At 43.7% G+C, this 17,166-nt stretch overlaps 1 protein-coding gene across 1 annotated transcript; it reads right to left on the bottom strand.

Moving 5' to 3' along the window:
• Positions 1 to 9,890: 9,890 nt before the first annotated feature.
• gucy1b2 (guanylate cyclase 1, soluble, beta 2) lies at positions 9,891 to 17,166 on the bottom strand. Its single transcript, XM_029741310.1, has 17 exons — positions 16,874 to 17,166; positions 16,687 to 16,760; positions 16,505 to 16,599; positions 15,944 to 16,104; positions 15,735 to 15,834; positions 15,460 to 15,665; positions 15,132 to 15,246; positions 14,892 to 14,995; positions 14,572 to 14,788; positions 14,278 to 14,474; positions 14,072 to 14,195; positions 13,753 to 13,901; positions 13,462 to 13,608; positions 13,172 to 13,326; positions 12,886 to 13,073; positions 12,534 to 12,706; positions 9,891 to 10,440 (listed from the first exon to the last, which is right to left on the bottom strand). Exons 1-16 carry the CDS (start codon positions 16,874 to 16,876, stop codon positions 12,534 to 12,536), a joined length of 2,208 nt encoding a protein of 735 aa, XP_029597170.1. The 5' UTR covers positions 16,877 to 17,166; the 3' UTR covers positions 9,891 to 10,440.

Below are 17,166 nucleotides of genomic sequence, written 5' to 3'. Positions count from 1 at the left end.
TTCAGCCAACACTCCACCCAGTCGAAGTAATCTGAAGCATGGCGCAAGTTTGGGCACGCGTTAGTGGCATTAGTCGTGTGTGTGTGTGTGTGTGTGTGTGTGTGTGTGTGTATGTGTGTGTGTGTGTGTTAGTACATCAAAACCTATGCAACCATACTGTATGTCGGCAGACATCCAAGAAGGATAACATGCCAGAGAGAGAGAGAGTATGTGAGAGAGAGAGAGAGAGAGAGAGAGAGAGAGAGAAAGAAAGAGTGAGAGAGAAAGAGACAGAAAGCAAAAGAAAGACAGGGAGAGAGTGGTTGAGAATAATAAGAGAAAGAAAAAGCTTTATTGAGAGTGTAAGAGACAGAAAGAGACAGTCAGTCTAACATTCTGTTAGCGTGTTCCATTAGCGCCCAGTCCACAGTGCCCCTCTGTCCCCCTATAACCCATGCTCCCTATTAGCATGGTGGTCCTACAGAGGAGAAAGCTGGTTATTCAGAGAGCCAGGCCACGGACAACAGCAGCCGTCACACCAGAACAGGGCTCTGTATAAATAGAGGGGGGCCACTGGCCTCTGGAGGGGACCATTGCCACCATCGCGTGACTCTGAACACAGTCCAGAGAGGCCCAACAGTCACAATCTGCCATCAGGGGTGAACCCCAATTTGTATGAATTGAGGAGAAGTATGAATAGTGGCTTGCCTGGTTTCCTGAGAGTCTTTTCCGTTTCTGTTTGGGCTAACTCGTTGTTGAATGTAGAAGCAGTCAGGCAGCCTGGCTAGGTAAATGGCTACACCGAATATAGACACTTAAAAAGAAAGAAAGAGAGAGATAACGAAGAAATAGAAAGAGAGACAGAAAAGAGAGACTGATTGACAGAGGTAGTCTGTGTTGTCTTAAGAGAAATGGGCGCAGAGAGAGGAGAAAGAGAGAGAGAGAGAGAAAGAGAGAAAGAGAGAGATGAAAGCCTACCATCTCTCCTGGCTGCTGTCCAGACAATGATGTCATGTTTAATGACCTCACCAAGCATTGTCATGATCGCCCCCCTTGTGCACCACTTTAGGTGCACCACAGCCCAAAGTGTCTGTCTCTTAACCACCAACATTATTGTACTACCACATGTCTCCATTGCCCAACACCGTGTGTAAAGCCCACTAATCTAAATGGTTTCAATGGCATGGCCTATTAACTTGGTGTTAGCTAATTAGCTTGTTTACCCCAAGGCTAGGGAAAGGCAACCATGTGATCAGGGCAGCTTTGACGCTGGCCCGATGTCTTCATCTTCAGGGAAAGCTAGTAGTGCGCCGTGACAGTAGCTGTCTGAGAGGAACTATGGGAGGCCTTCCTTTTTATATTCTCCTAAAAAAAATCATATTTTTTCTCGCTCTCTCTATATGTCTGCGAGACAACAAAGGGAGTCTTTATCCTGAGAGTCGGTTAGAGAGGCTGGGAATTCAAAATATAGAAATAGAACCAATAGAAGTGTACACATTTCTAAAATCCACATGATTGTTCATTTAAGTGTTTAAAGTACTTTTTTAAATAGCAAATAAACCAAATTCATTGAAATATTATTATAGCCATATGGCCTACAGCTCAACTAGAAAACGAACCATTTCCACAATACAACAGTCTGTTGATCTGTGCACCCAGCCAGCCTGCTGCTGCTGCTGCTTTCTAGTGGATGATGGAGTAGTAGTAGAAGTTAATTAAAGGACAGGCGTCATTCCCTCCCTCCTTCCCTCACACCGCTCAGTCCCGTGGGCGCCAGGGAAATAACAGGCCTCTCTCTCTCTTCACTGCTTTCAGAGCCCAGAGCCTCGTCTCAATCCCGAAAGTCGCTCCCTTTCCTCCTATGCCCTCTATCCTCCGTCACTTCCCTTCAAGTGAGTTAGCGATAGATCCACCTAGCTGAGGCAATATTGCAATTCACCTATTTGGTTTAGCCAGATCTGTGACGAGAAGTGAGCAAGGGCAGAGAGCAGAGTGGAGGGGGAAATTCTTTGGCATTAAAAGGCAGGCAGCCCTTGGTCGGCTCCATTGGTCGGTGCCCAAAAAAGTGGCAGACAGGCCACAAACTTCACTAGACAGCCCCGCTTTCCAACCCTCCCCACCGCCCACCCCGCAACAAAAGAGCCAGCATCACCATATTCCTCTGGGAATGGGCGTGTCCAGAAAAGGGAAAAACAACAGTTGAATCTGAGTGCTGTTAAACTCCACATTCACCCTGATTATAATCTCTGGCTTTGCTGTTTGTTTGTTTTCAAACCCACCAAGGTTTACATTAGGAGCTCTGAAGTGTGGAAAATGCCTGCCAAGACCAAGACAGAGCTAAAAGAATAACCCACCAAAACATCCCTGCACGGTTGATGACCTGTCTTCTTGAGATGCATGGCGAATCTATAATACTGCAGTATACACTGTTTCATGCTTCATTCTGACTAACAGATCAATATGGTTTATTTAAGTGGAAAAGCAACTTTGAATTGATAACCATTCAAATGAATGTCAGGTGGAAAAACACAAAGATGTAGTTTACTTTACAAAGTCCTCCTCCGGATTGTAAGCTCCCCTTTGGCAGGAGAATGTCATGATGTCATCACAGGGTATTCCCTTCTTCACTCTACCAAATATAGGCAGGAAGAATGGCCTACTGTAGTTTTAGGAAAGAATGCAGGGGGATCCAGTGTGTGTGTGTGTGTGTGTGTGTGTGTGGGTGTATGTGTGTGTGTGTGTGTGTGTGTGCATTCATAACGATGGGCCCGTGTCTAACGTCTCCTCAACATTCTGCCAAGGGATGAATGGAAAGCGTGAATGGAATGTCTGGTATTCTCTAAATCATCACAGAGGTATTTTCTCTCTCATACCTAAAGACTGGCCTGTTTTTCTGACCCCCAACCTTTACAGTAAATGTTTTGTAGAACTGGCTGTCGTTTGTGGAACTATTTCCATTCTTTTTATTTTGTTTCATGATGAATCAAAGGTATGTAACCTGTGACTTGTAGTACTGAACAACATCCTTATTTTGAAAGAACAGAACACATTTCCTTTGATATTTCCTTTGGAAAAACAGGCCAGCGTCAATTTGTGACTTACAACCAAAAAACTAAATGAATGCTGACATAAGCCCTCAGCACGTTTCCAAAGGCTTGGTGAGTTACAGTACATGAAGGTTTCCATGTTTCCTTAGCATTTAAAGTAACTGTGGAGTGAAAATCAAACTTATAAAAGTTCATATTCTGTTAACTCATACCCAAATAATGTTGTTGACTTTTCCTATACTCGTATTTGTGGCCAAAGCATAAATTGGAGAAAAAACACTTCAAAAACTCCACCTCAAACTTTGTATCTCAAACAGAACATTTAAAAAATGCTTGCTATTTCCTCATAGAACATGATGTCATGTTAGCTCATTGGCTGAGCCGGCCAATCAGTGGTTTACTCACGTAAATATTTTTAATGACCGGTATACGCCCACACCATTCTGTTGTTGGGGTACGCCCACACCATTCAAACACATAACATCTTTTAACATACTTCATTACAATTGTTTGAAAGGAAAACGATTTCACTCATATTGTAGTTCATTTTAGGTCATATTGCATAGAAATCTGGAAACACTGAACAGTTACTTTAAGGAGAGAACATCATCAAAGATGGGCCATGTTAGATTAACTATCTCACGCTACATTTTACAAACTGCCTCGGTAATTATTGTTTTCAACAAACTCTTCCATGTCTCTTCTTACATAAACTGTTCTCAACCGCAATTACGACTTGCAACAAACATATCCAAAAAGCCTCTGAGGAGAGCGGCAGGGAGAAATTAGAAACCTAAAATACGACACTGTTAGCAAACAGCCACATATAAAATAAAATCAGTTAGTCTTCTGGGCTCTTGGAAGACATGTTACCGGTTAAGTCTCACGTCACCTAAGAGCAACAGGTCACAATACCCTGTCTGTATATCAGTGGTATGTGTGTTGTGTTGTGTGTGTGTGTGTGTGTGTGTGCGCATGTGTGTATAAGTGGTTATTAGGGTCTCAGTGAGTCACACTAACCTGCAATGTCTAATGATACATGACCCACACATCCTGCCGTTCATTCCGACTGTCTCCATTCATTCCTCAACCTCGGAATTCATTACTGACTGTCTTACGTTCCTGACCGCAAGAACGTAAGACAGTCAAACAGGAATACAATCACCTCAGCATTCTGATGAGGTCATTCCCAACAATTAACTGCTCCTGGTGTGATGACACAGAGCCACAAAGTATCCCAGGAATGTCCTCGCCCAAATATACTGAACAAAAATGTAAACGCAACATATAACAATTTCAAAGATTTTTACTGAGTTACAGTTCATATGAGGAAATCAGTCAATTGAGAAACATTTTGGGGGGCCTTCATCTATGGATTTCACTTGACTGGGAATACAGATCCTGTTGGTCACAGATACCTTAAATAAATGGTCCTCAGGATCTGGTGACTAGAGGCACCTGTGTAATGATCATGCTGTTTAATCAGCTTCTTGATATGCCACACCTGTCAGGTGGATGGATTCTCTTGGCAAAGTTTGAGAGAAATAAGCTTTTTGTGCATATGGAACATTTCTGGGATCTTTTATTTCAGCTCATGAAACACGGGACCAACATTTTACATGCTGCGTTTATATTTTTGTTCAGTATATATATGGTACAATTAAGAGTGGTTAGTTAGCACTGTTGTCTAAATTAGTTTAACTCACCCCTCCCTGGTGTATATACTGTGAATGTCTGAATGAGCATCCTTTGTGACAAACACACTGGGAGAGAAATTACATTCAGTCTGTGGCAGACAAAGAGAAGGGAGAATGTTTATCTGCTAATATAGGGTGGTAGTGTTGGTATGATTTCTCAAGCCGGGCTTCATACACATTGACTCAGTTTAACCTAAAAACCATGTGTGTGTGTGTGTGTGTGTGTGTGTGTGTGTGTGTGTGTGTGTGTGTGTGTGCATTGAAGGTTCTTTTGAGGTCTGAGGTTTTAATGGGAATGCCCATGTAATTCCCCCTGATCCCCAGAGTCTGAAATGATTCATGAGTCTAAAAACAGCTAATGAGATAAATACCGTGTATCAGTCTGCCTCAGTTTATCCTTCCCACTGCACTCTACAGAACAGGGTGACATCATCACGTCTCAGACTGAGAGAACTGACATTGATTATCTCCCTGGATGGCTGCTCTTTTATTCCCCAGTCATACATTTCATTGGTTCCTTTTACAACAGTTCAACATGGTTTTCAAATCAATATGGGTGTTCTGAAGCAATTCAATGCTTATCAAAACAGAAGATGAGCCATGAGTGTCATATTATAGAACTAATGGGATGAATACTGGACCTATATGGACATAGCATTTATTCTACTCATTCTATAGGATGATATCACCGCTTTGCAGACTGACTGAGTGATTAGAAAATGTATCATCTTGCTGACTTTTGTTAATCTGCTGAATGAGACAATGAGTCCCTCGGGGTGATTGGTATAGACAAGGTTATCAATCACTATGATTGGAAAATTGGATTGTGTGACAGGCATTGTAGTGCAGAGTGAGTTTTCCGACTGGTGGACTGGGTCTGGGTCTACTGGTGGACCGGGTCTGGTCTCCTGTGTCACAGATGTCTTTGGGGTCAGCATAGAAACCAATTATGTTGTAAGGTCATAAAAAAAATCATGATTGCAACAAAGGTTCATGATTGCAGCGACCTTAAGCGACCGTTGCTGGATTCTTAAACACAGAGACACACATTGAGGCTTCTTGTCACGTATTCATCCGTTGACATGGAAATCTCTTGTAAGCGTATAACGTTGTCATGACAACACAGATACTAGGCTCAGTATCGGTTGGTAAAGATAGTGTTGAGAGAGCTGAGAGGTCAGAAGTGAAGTGACGAGTGATCGTCTCATCATCTCGTCCCCATTGGTGTGTTTTGTCTGTTGTGCAGTAGTAGACTAAACAAAGACTGAGACCAGTGAGTCCCTAGAGACCTGGGCTGGGAGTTCAGTTCAAGGCAGGGATCTGATCTTGCAGTTGCTTTGGGAAAACACAGTGCTATAAGAGTTCTAAAGTTTTGCTTGGCTAGCAATGGTAGTATACTCGACTAAAAATAAGGAACTACTACTATTAATACACTACAACAAACGGAAAACCCACTCAGTGAAACTTGACTCACTGATTCCCTTGTAGTCTATTCTAAATCCTCATCTAAATGAACCGTCTCTAGCTGTTTCATGCCCATTAGATGTTTCCCCTCAACAGAGCCAAAGTCCTAAGCAATATAAGCATGAGCGGTTGCTTAGGGCCCCCGGGTCTCCACTTACTATTGAATATACTAGAATACAGCAGGTGCAATTTTGAAATGTAGTTGTGCATCAGCAGTTTTTCTCTTGCTACTGTATGTCAGTCACTCCATTAGCCATGTCAGCTAACAATGATTTGAATGGTATCTAAACTTGTAGTAAGTCATGGCCAAATACCGACCGGGGACAAAGGGCACGTGCCCATTGGCCCTGACCTCCAGGAGTCCCCATTCATTTTGTTAGTCATATCATGTTAGCATGGCTTAAGTCATTAAAAAAATTGTGGAATTGCAGGAAATTTGCTTTAAAACTGCAACCATTTCTTTCCACTCCATGGCAAATGGGTAGAATTGCATGAAATGTGTTATAAAGATGCTACATTTTCTCAACATCCCATGCAAATGGGTAGAATTGCATGAAATTTGTCATAAAAATGCTATGTTTTCTCTCCTTCCCATGGCAAATGGGTAGAATTGCATGTAATCTGTTATAAAACTGCAACATTTTCTCTACACCCATGGCAAAATGTGTACAATTGCAAGGATTTAAATCTAAAATTTACCAAATCTCGCTTAGTGCCCGCAAAAGGCTAGAGCCGGCCTTGCCCCTCAATAAGTGAAGGTGAGACTGACAGACTGATGGCGTCAGGGTGTTCTGTATCTGTATGAGGTCATCATGAAGCCTGGAGGCGGTTTGGGTTTTATGGATTTCTGCCCTGTCATGCTCCCTCCACTTCCATCTGACATGATCAAGATCTAATGAGAATGAATGTGATTCCTTCCATATGCCATGATCAAGACCTAATGAGAATGAATGTGATTCCTTCCATTTGACATAATCCAGATCTAATGAGAATGAATGTGATTCCTTCCATCTGACATGATCCAGATCTAATGAGAATGAATGTGATTCCTTCCATCTGACATAATCCAGACCTAATGAGAATGAATGTGATTCCTTCCATATGACATGATCAAGACCTAATGAGAATGAATGTGATTCCTTCCATTTGACATAATCCAGATCTAATGAGAATGAATGTGATTCCTTCCATATGACATGATCAATATCTAATGAGAATGAATGTGATTCCTTCCTTCTGACATGATCAATATCTAATGAGAATGAATGTCATTCCTTCCTTCTGACATGATCAATATCTAATGAGAATGAATGTGATTCCTTCCTAAAAGCGTACACTGACTCTGTACTAGCCTTACTACCCTCCAGCTAGAGATAGGGAGAGAGATGAGAGAGAGAGATGGAAAGAGAGAGCTAGATGAGAGAGAGAGATGGAAAGAGAGAGATGGCGAGAGAGAGATGGAGGAAGAGAGAGAGGGAGAGAGAGCGAGTGAGAGAGATGAGAAGAGAGAGAGATGGAAAGAGATGGAGGGAGAGAGAGAGAGATGAAGAGATGGAGCCCTTTGAATTGAATTGAGAGAGACAGAGAGACAGCCCAATTCTGATATTTTTTGCAATAATTGGTCTTTTGACCAATCAAACCAGATATTTTCACATTAGCTCTTTTTCAGAGCTGATCTGATTAGTCAAAAGACCAATTAGTGAGAAAAAAAATCTGAATTGGGTACCTTTGTGAACGGCGCCTTAGAGGAGTGATGGAGGAAGGGGAGAGAGGCCTGAGGGTTTGGGGTGTACGGCTGATCAAATGACCATCTCTGGGTTATAAATCAAATAATTATTAAGTCTCTCTGGAGGGTACACAAGAAGCAGGCACGTCATTTCTTGGACTGCTTCCTTGGGGTAAAGAGCAGATCCCAATCAGTCACATATTCACACATGCCAAAGTCACCCTGCAAGAATGACATCATGGACGAAAACCCACTAGTCAATTCAGTCCCCCACCCACGCATACATTTACACACACACACACACACACACACACACACACACACACACACACACACACACACACACACACACACACACACACACACACACACACACACACACACACACACACACACACACACTTGCAGCAACCATGGCAACCAACATCTAAGCCATGACATCACCCTTCCCACCCCAGGAGAGAAGAAGGTGAACTTGTCCGTCAGTCGGTGACTCTCTTCCCGGGGATTTCATTCAGCTAGACGTAGAAACTCGATAACGGTACCGAAACTGCCAGGACGTTTCAACAACCCTCTATGTGGTTTCCAGTGCTAACACTAAACTACCAAAACAGACCATGTTACAGGTCCAATCAGTTGTCAAGGCCTACCTAGACCCATATCAGACCAAGGGGGGAAATTCCCTCTGACCACCACCTACCGCCCACTGTCTAGCACCTCCACAGTCCTACAGTTTTCCCACAATGGTGAGTCACTGCATGGCTCTACCGCTATCACGCAGGTGCTGTCTGGAACCATTCAAATGGACATAGACACAGTATACACACATCACATCACTCCATACAGGGTTTAGAGAATATCATTTGAAAAGAAAGGATACTTTTTTTAATACTTCCAGAGTTGCAGTAAAGATTGGATCAGAGTTCAGAAGGCTGTCATTACCTATTAGTCAAATACATAGTGTACATAAAGACAACACATGTACACAGAACATTAACGTCATTTAGCAGACACTCTTAATAACCAGAGCGATTTACAGGAGCAATTAGGGTTAAGTGCCTTGCTCAAGGGCACATTGTTCAGGGATTCAAACCAGCAATCTTTTGGTTACTGGCACAACGCTCTTAACCACTAGGCTACCTGCCAGGCTACATTGTCTTCAATTAGCCACAACTGGTAATAAATGAAATTCAGATTACAGACAATGACTCAATGGATGAATTAAGTATTGAATGAATCGTCTTGCACTTTATCTAGAATTCCTAGGAAACAATGGAGACATGCTAGAGTGGAACGAGTGGGATGGGGGTCCATACATCCTGGGACAACCTCTAAAGCCAGACTGCAGACTGCTCCAGACACATACGCACCACATGGTGGGCCCTGACCCGAGCCCTGATTCCTGACTCAGCCGTCTAGGACCGTCTGAGACCCTGAGAACAGGATGTGTCACAAGCTTAGAGTTCTGTATGTGCCTGTGTAATGGAGTCCATCCGTGAACGGCCTACCCGGTATTAAAACTCGCGTTCACAACTATATTTGATAGGGCTGCCGACTACCTTACTTTAATGCAGTATCTATCTACAGTAGGAGTATGTAGTACTATAAAAAACCTGTCTAACTATAAAACATTTTTACAACTTGTAGCCTTTTAAGAACCACTATTTCTTAAGAGCAGTGATCTTCAATCCTGGTCCTGGGATCCACAAAGTCTAAGCAAGGGCTATAGGGCTTGATGTATAGTAAATTAGTTGAATCAGGTGCTTTAGTGCTGGGCTAGCACAAAATACTGAGATAATGGATTTGAACAACTTCCTTGATAAATAGCGCCATCTGGTGACAACAACTTGGATCCACCCTGTAGTGTGCTGGCATGCCCATGCTTCTCATCCATCCACATAGCCGTTTTAGTCACGCCTTGTATAAAAGGTCAGATCTAAACATATATCCACGAAAATGTGAAGTAAGAACTTCATACAACGATTTAATCAATGTTTATTACCCAATTAAACATAATTATACTTTGGAAAGGCCAACCCACCATTAGCAGGTCTACAGTACACAACTGTAGGGAACTGGAATTCCTGGTAGGTTTCGTCAACAAACTGACAGAAACTTCAGGCCTTTAAGGAGGATTTGTATAAAACACTTTGCATAACACACATTTTTGTCCCAGTATCATTTCTTCTGACATTCCTTTCTACAAAGTAGGCCTACATAGTTGCACCTCCAATAATTTGAAATAAAATAAATTCTTTAAAAAGTACATTCAAGTAAACAATAGGCTATCAACCCTGAGACTAGGTAAAGTGAGATATTAGCTATTCAGATTTCAGGGAAGATATATCTCTTCAAGCGTGCGTGATGTCTGAATGGCCACGGGATGGTTCATGTTGATGAGAGAAGACACCAGACTGTCCACCATGGCTTTTAAACAGTCCTGCAGATCTCGAAGGTCCCGGTCCTTCTGACAGTCAGAGTCCCTCATTGCCATGCGCACACAGATGTTCCTCAGCTCTATGCTTTCCTAGGTGGAGAGAGTAGAGGCACAGATAGAACAATGAGCCAGATATTTTACCGGATGTATAAATGTGAAGTATCAGGTTGGCGTTTCCACTCACTACCAAATATGGTGATGAGAGGAAGCCCAGTGGCCGGCAGTGGGAGAAGATGGAGCGAGATTGATTTTGGCCGACGTTCTGCAAACGTCGGCCAAGGAAGGTTGTTTGTTCTTTCTATATTTGACATTTTGAATTGCTTTACAATACAAAAAATAAAGGTTAACATAACTTACGTGTCAGGTTAGGATAATTAACGGTTAAAGTTAGGAAAAGGGTTAGTCTTAGCTACAATGCTACTGTTGTCAACAACTGTTGTCCCGACATAAAAGAAACGGCCACAGACCAATGGTTAGCATCAATTGGTGTAACTTGATATCAAGAAACACCTATATCAGAAAACGCCCCTAATTGTGGTCTGCAATTATACCCTTCACGAAAAAAATGACCAAAACGTCACAAAAACGTCGTCATAATATATCCGTGAACCGTTTCGACTGGGAAGCGTATGGTAAGCTTTTAGGTCTAGCCAACGTGAGTCAGTAATAACAAATGCACTGTTTATTTTTAACAAATACAAAATATTTTGATATCCATACCATAAAATGTTTTCTCATTCATGATAATTGTATTCTAATCTCTAGCCTATCAACCAAAAAGAAAGATATCAAACATGTTTGTCAAATTATGCAAACCAGCAGATGCACACCATTACTCACCAAGAAATTAGAATTTCATATAAGGGATAAAACACTCACTATAGGACGCAGAAATATCCTCAGATCCTGAAACGAACTATGACTGATTTCTTCCTCGACTGTGAGTATTTGGGTTAGAATATCGATTAACTGCGTAATGACACTTTCACGCGCCTTTTCTGCTATTGTGCGGGCCGCTGCTGACGAGTCTTGGATGGTTGTCACTTGTTTTTCTAGTCCAAGTTTACTGGGCCTACTAATCGCTGTTTGGTGAGAGCACACATTCTGTAGCAAGTTCAGTGCTTCTGTTTGGTGTTCCAAGGGACTGTACTGCAACGTTACTGTCTCCATTTGGGCCTCTCTCTGTGTCGCTGCCTGTAGCGCGATTGCACCTAGGTGCGCTTAAGTCACAAGAGTCTCCACCTCTCCCACTCACGCGTCAATTGTTGTGCTATCGCTGGTATTTGTGGTAATTAAATGTTAATGACAGCCACTTTCCCAACATACACACACATACATTGACACACACACCACATTACCATTTTTCTCAACTGTTTTCTGTTTACTTTAGTTAGCGAAAAGGGCCACAGGGAGTTGGAAAATGAGGAACCAGACCTAAAGTAAACACGTCTAAGAACATGTACAAGGTTTAGACTATATAAGATCACACATCAACACATCCTTGTGCAGATTACAGTTACTGTGTACTCATGATTAGCATCTGGAAAGGCTGAGAGGAGAGAAAGGAGACTTTCCTTGCTGTTGTCTAGCAGACCCCAAACTATAAAAAAATAAAAAATAAACGTAACCTTTATTTAACAAGGCAAGCCAGTTAAGAACAAATTCTTATTTACAATGACGGCCTACCCCGGCCAAACCCGAACGGCGCTGGGCCAACTGTGCACCGCCCTATGGGACTCCCCAGGTGTCCCCCAGCAGGCGGCGGTCACGACAACAACACAGAGCTCACCCAGGAGTCTCCCACAGAGTGAATCAACCTGTTTATAATATCTAAACATCATTTTGTCAATGTGGTTACAAAGTTGCATCAACGTGGAGACCATTGGATCATCAACAAAAATTTGAGATACCGATTTATCACTTTTTGTCTACCGTATTTATAAAACTTCCCACTGGGCACACAGTGGTTTAATCAACATTGTTTCCAATGACGTTGAACCAGCATTGAATAGACATTGAATTGACATCTGTGCCCAGTGGGTTAGCAAGCATATGTAGAAACATTGTTGATTCTTTGTAAACTGTCAGAACTAGCATGCCTTTGTGGAGTTCAACATTTCATTTCCTAAATGGTCTCAGATTTTCAAACGATGTGCTTCCAAATGGAGTCCAACTCCACATACTTAGAGCAGTCGGCAGAGTCGTGAGTTCACGTCGTTGAGGTGGCCCTTTTGAAAAGGTGTAGTGTCTCCCAGAAAAGGTGTGTCTTCGTTGGTGAGGTCACTGGAAGAAGAAGCAGATGCCGTGGTTTGGCCATTCGTTTCCTCCTTTCTCACACTGTCTGGTTCTTCTGTGTCTAAATGGGACAAGAAAGACTCCTTTATCTGGCTGTATCATATGAAACTGCATCTTTCATATCTTCTGATATGTAATGAAGGCTGTATAACTTGTCCAATAGTAAACACATTTTGTTGTTTAATAACCTTTTTTTTCTCCCTACTAGCTAGCAATTCAAACAAACCCAAATTGCCTCACCTCTCACGCTCTCTCCCGTCCCCTGCTGGTTGTCTCTGTACACGCAGGGCTCTCCTGTCCCTCTGGCCATGATGGTGTCCTCAGACACACACAGGTTCTGCAGCAGGAAGTAGGTGGTCATCAGGCCTTTCCCCTTCACCTGGATCTCTCCTCTTTCCAGGATGTCAAAGCCCTTATCTTCCAGCGCACTGCAAATAGGTATAGTTAGAGAGAATCAGAACCATAAGAACTAAGTTCTTTGGCCAACTTTATTGGCAAATCTGAATGGGAGCCATGTTGGCACTACCTGTATGTGAAGGGGCTGAGGTGTATGTGGTCAGGCACTCCGTGACTCTCCATGCGGGAGGCAGTGTTGACTGTATCTCCAAACAGGCAGTATCGAGGCATCTTGTCCCCTACCACACCAGCCAGCACTGGACCTGTGTGCAGACCCACCCGAATCTGGTACACGCACGCACGCACGCCACACACACACACACACACAGACAGACACACACAGACACACGCACACCGCCACTTCAAATCACAATTCCATAGCTTAATTAAAGAACAGCTCATTTTGGACTATAAAGTCACCTGGATAGGTTGCCCAGTGATAGGGTTGGTCACCTCCCGGGCAGCGATACGCATACCCAGGGCAAAGTTGGCCACCCGCTCTGCATGGCTGTCAGCTGGAATGGGAACCCCACCCACCACCATGTAGGCGTCTCCAATAGTCTCCACCTGGAAGAGCCGAGGCGTTCAGAGCACTCCTTGAAAGGTTGGCTGCATCTCAATAGTCTAAAGTATTTTCCTTCCCTTATCTCCTCTCCTTCATTCAATCTTTCATTTACCCCTTCATGTACCTCTCTCTTTCTCTCTGTATACCTTGTACACGTCATGGACGCTGGTAAGGCGGTCGAACTTGGAGTACATGGAGTTGAGCATGTTGACGATCTGGATGGGCTCGCAGGCAGCACAGATATTGGTGAAGGTGACCACATCACTGAACAGGATGGTGCACACCTGGAACTCACCTGAAATAGAGGGAGAAAGGTGAAGCAGAGATGTTTGTAACGGCCACACTTTTCATTACACAGGTCTTCTAGCTCATTTGAAGAGTAGAACAAAATAAAAAGCAGCAGATATGCTGGCCCTGTCTGGAGGACCAGGTAGATATGGAATTAGGCAGACATTGCCATCGTACCTGCTTCCACCCTCTTGCCCTCCTTCAGCTGGTTGGCTACGTGGCGAGGCAACATGGCGTAGAGCAGAGTCTCCGTCTTCTTCTTCTCCGTCTCGAGGTGGCGTGAGAGGATCCTCAGCTCCTCCTATGAAATTACAACATGATAGACAAAGAGGATGAGAAAACAGTGGGATGAGAAACGGACAAAGAAGGAGAGGTGTATGTGCCTTTTTGCGCTCCAGCTGATTGGACAGCTCCATTTCGGCCAGACGCTGTTGGTTAAGCAGGATGAGGTCTCGGGTGGTGTCGTGCTGGGCGATGTCGGAGATGTGCAGACCCCTCTCCTCCAACTCCTGCAGACTGCGCAGCTTCGGGGAGCACAGGTACACCATACAGCCCAGAGACTCCATCCACACCATCTGACCTGGGTACAGGGGAGTTATTCAGTCATACCATGGACACAATGCAGAGTCAACCTGCACAATCAGACATCGGATCAGAGAAGGGGAGTTTGACTGAACCTCTGAGTTTGAGCATGGACTGATGCTGAGAGGCCAGCGGCACCATCTCCCGTCTGGTCTTCAGGACAAATTGGCTGTTGATGAACTTCCTGATGCTCTCGATGTTGAAGGTCACCTGCGGATGGACAATGCTGAAGTACTCATCCAGACGGATGTCCATCGTCTGCAGCCCAGGGACAAACTTCTGGATGTTAACCCCAGTCTGCTTCACCTTGAGCTGGGCAAACATAGAGAAGAGTACTGGTAACAATGTACCAATAGGACTAAAAGCTGCTTAATTATCGTTTTGCATAAACCTAGAAAGATACAAGTTGCCTTACCTGTTTATCAAAGACAATGTGGAAAGGGAAGGCATTGCAGAATGCTTGTTCCTCCATCCACAGCTTATCTGGGTAGCAGGGTGTGAACGACTTCAGAAGGTTGTCTGTGGGGACAAACACACACACACACACATACACACACAGAAGAATCGTTCTCATTAGATGTTCTCATATCAACATGAAAGCGTCCAACAAACTTTGCTTTTGGAGTGAACACTTCAAGTAAAGAAAGAGCCCAACCTTTTCCAAACATGACAATGCTCCTAACCATGTCCCAGCGTGATCTTTTCCCAGCAGGGCAGTGGGGCAGACTGGCACACCTGGCTCTCATCCTCTCCAATGCCTCTGCCTGATGCTGTTACCAGACCAGAGGAATACACCAGGGATCTCACACTCAACCCCTGGAGGCCACAGTGTCTGCTGGGTGTAGTCTACTTTGCTCTTATTTTTTAACCCTCTAGACCTCATTCTACTTTCATTCCGTTATAAAACATGTAATACTTAAACACTGCTACTTGACTCTTGTTTTGAATCATGACAAATTTAAATTAAAAAATGAACTTCTCACCCTCCTATCAATCTCCTCATCCTCCTTGGTTACCTCCTTGTTCTCTCTTTGGGGCCGGAAATCCCTCTTTGACCCTCTGCTCCTCTGAGAGACCAGGAAGACCACATGCTCTTTCTTCCCTGTGCGCTCATCTTCCTCTGATTGGTTAAGGATGGTCATGCTCACTTCGCTGTCAAAGAAGTCTTTGGCCACCGCCTCAATGATGCCTGGACAGAGAGAAAAGAGATAACCTCCTTAGATTAAAGGTACATTTTAGGTATGGATGATTAACGTACCTGGCACAATGTGATATAGGCCTTTCCTGTCTGAGTAGTAATGAAGCAACATCCTCCCATCCTCATTCTTCTCCACACGGAACGAGGGAGCGTTCATCTCCTGGAAGAAGGATATTTATTGCATACATAATCTTTTTTCAAATCTGGGCTCTAATGGATTGAAATACGTAGTAGATGATCCATTGTAGAGGCCGTAAAGAGAAGGTCACCTGGTAGGAGAGAGCCAGGTAGCTGTGAAGAGCATCCAGGTTCTCAATGAATTCCACCAGGTTCCCCCCTAGCGTACGCAGCATGGTGTCGTACCCCGCCATCTTACAGAAGCTGAAGAAGTACTCCCCGAAAAGCTTCAGCACCACCTCAGAAGGCATGTCTGTGGCCACAACACCACCACATCATCATCATTGTCATCACTACATCATCACCAACTGTCAAACTAAATGGTGCCTATCTCTCCCCTTAGTTTGGGACTGTGGACTGTCCCGTAATTCTAACCCTGACACGGTGTCATGTCCACAGGCTCTAGGGTGACCCTTTGGGTACAGGACACCTGGGCCACACCTGGAGGGCCTCAGTAGGGACGTTGTTAACACCTGACCTCACCTGGAGGGCCTCAGCAGGGATGTTGTTAACACCTGGCCTTACACACCCCCTCCCCCGAGGTAGATACTCCTAACCACTGATATAAGGGTATCAAAAACACTGACCTCTGTTTCTGGTTCAAGATAAAACACCGTTATAGAATTGTAAAGAACGTAGAGACTGGTACTTACCCAGCATAGTACATGCCTCCTGCACCAGACGCAGAGTTATGACATCATCGTATATCTCGTAAGTCATGAACGTGTCCTGGACCTCTGCCAGGGTCCTGAAGAGATAGAGAGAATTGGCATACTCATGTCCTGAATCGTTTCAAATTTACATCAACAGTTGCTTAGTACACAAAACACCAGACCTCAGTTTCTCCCATGTTTCTTCACCAAATTTCTCAATGACCAGAGATTTCAGACAGGTGTTTATGAATCCGTACTGCGAACACAAACAGCGAAGAAGAAGAGAGCGATATGAGATATCATAGTTGTCAAAAGCAAAACTAGAAGGACTTGATGTTAAAATCTACAAACAGACATCTTGGTACTCACCATCTCTCTGTCCTCGTCCTACTGGTTTGTACTCTCTATGTACAGAACCCCTAACTCCTCTCTCTCTCTCTCACACACACACACACACACACACACACGATGGAATTACTCTGCCACCATATGGTGAGAATAAGACATTGCAGGGCATCCAGTCCCATCTTCTTGTTGCATGAATCCTGTCTTCAATTCTTCCAATTATTTTATTATTCTCAATGTGTATTCTTTCTCTTGGTTGATGATCAAATCAGTGGAGGCTGCTGAGGGGAGGACGGCTCATAATAATGTCTTGAACG

This window comes from Salmo trutta, chromosome 39 (genome assembly GCF_901001165.1).
Source record: "Salmo trutta chromosome 39, fSalTru1.1, whole genome shotgun sequence".
NCBI lineage: Eukaryota > Metazoa > Chordata > Actinopteri > Salmoniformes > Salmonidae > Salmo > Salmo trutta.
This window is presented reverse-complemented; position numbering and strand designations above follow the sequence as displayed.

Excerpts from the sequence above, each read along its gene's own strand:
- gucy1b2 (XM_029741310.1), bottom strand. Across the intron at positions 16,600-16,686 it reads GAAACATGGGAGAAACTGAG|GACCCTGGCAGAGGTCCAGG; the intron begins GTCTGGTGTTTT and ends CTATCTCTTCAG. Across the intron at positions 16,105-16,504 it reads GGAGGCATGTACTATGCTGG|ACATGCCTTCTGAGGTGGTG; the intron begins GTAAGTACCAGT and ends TTGTGGCCACAG.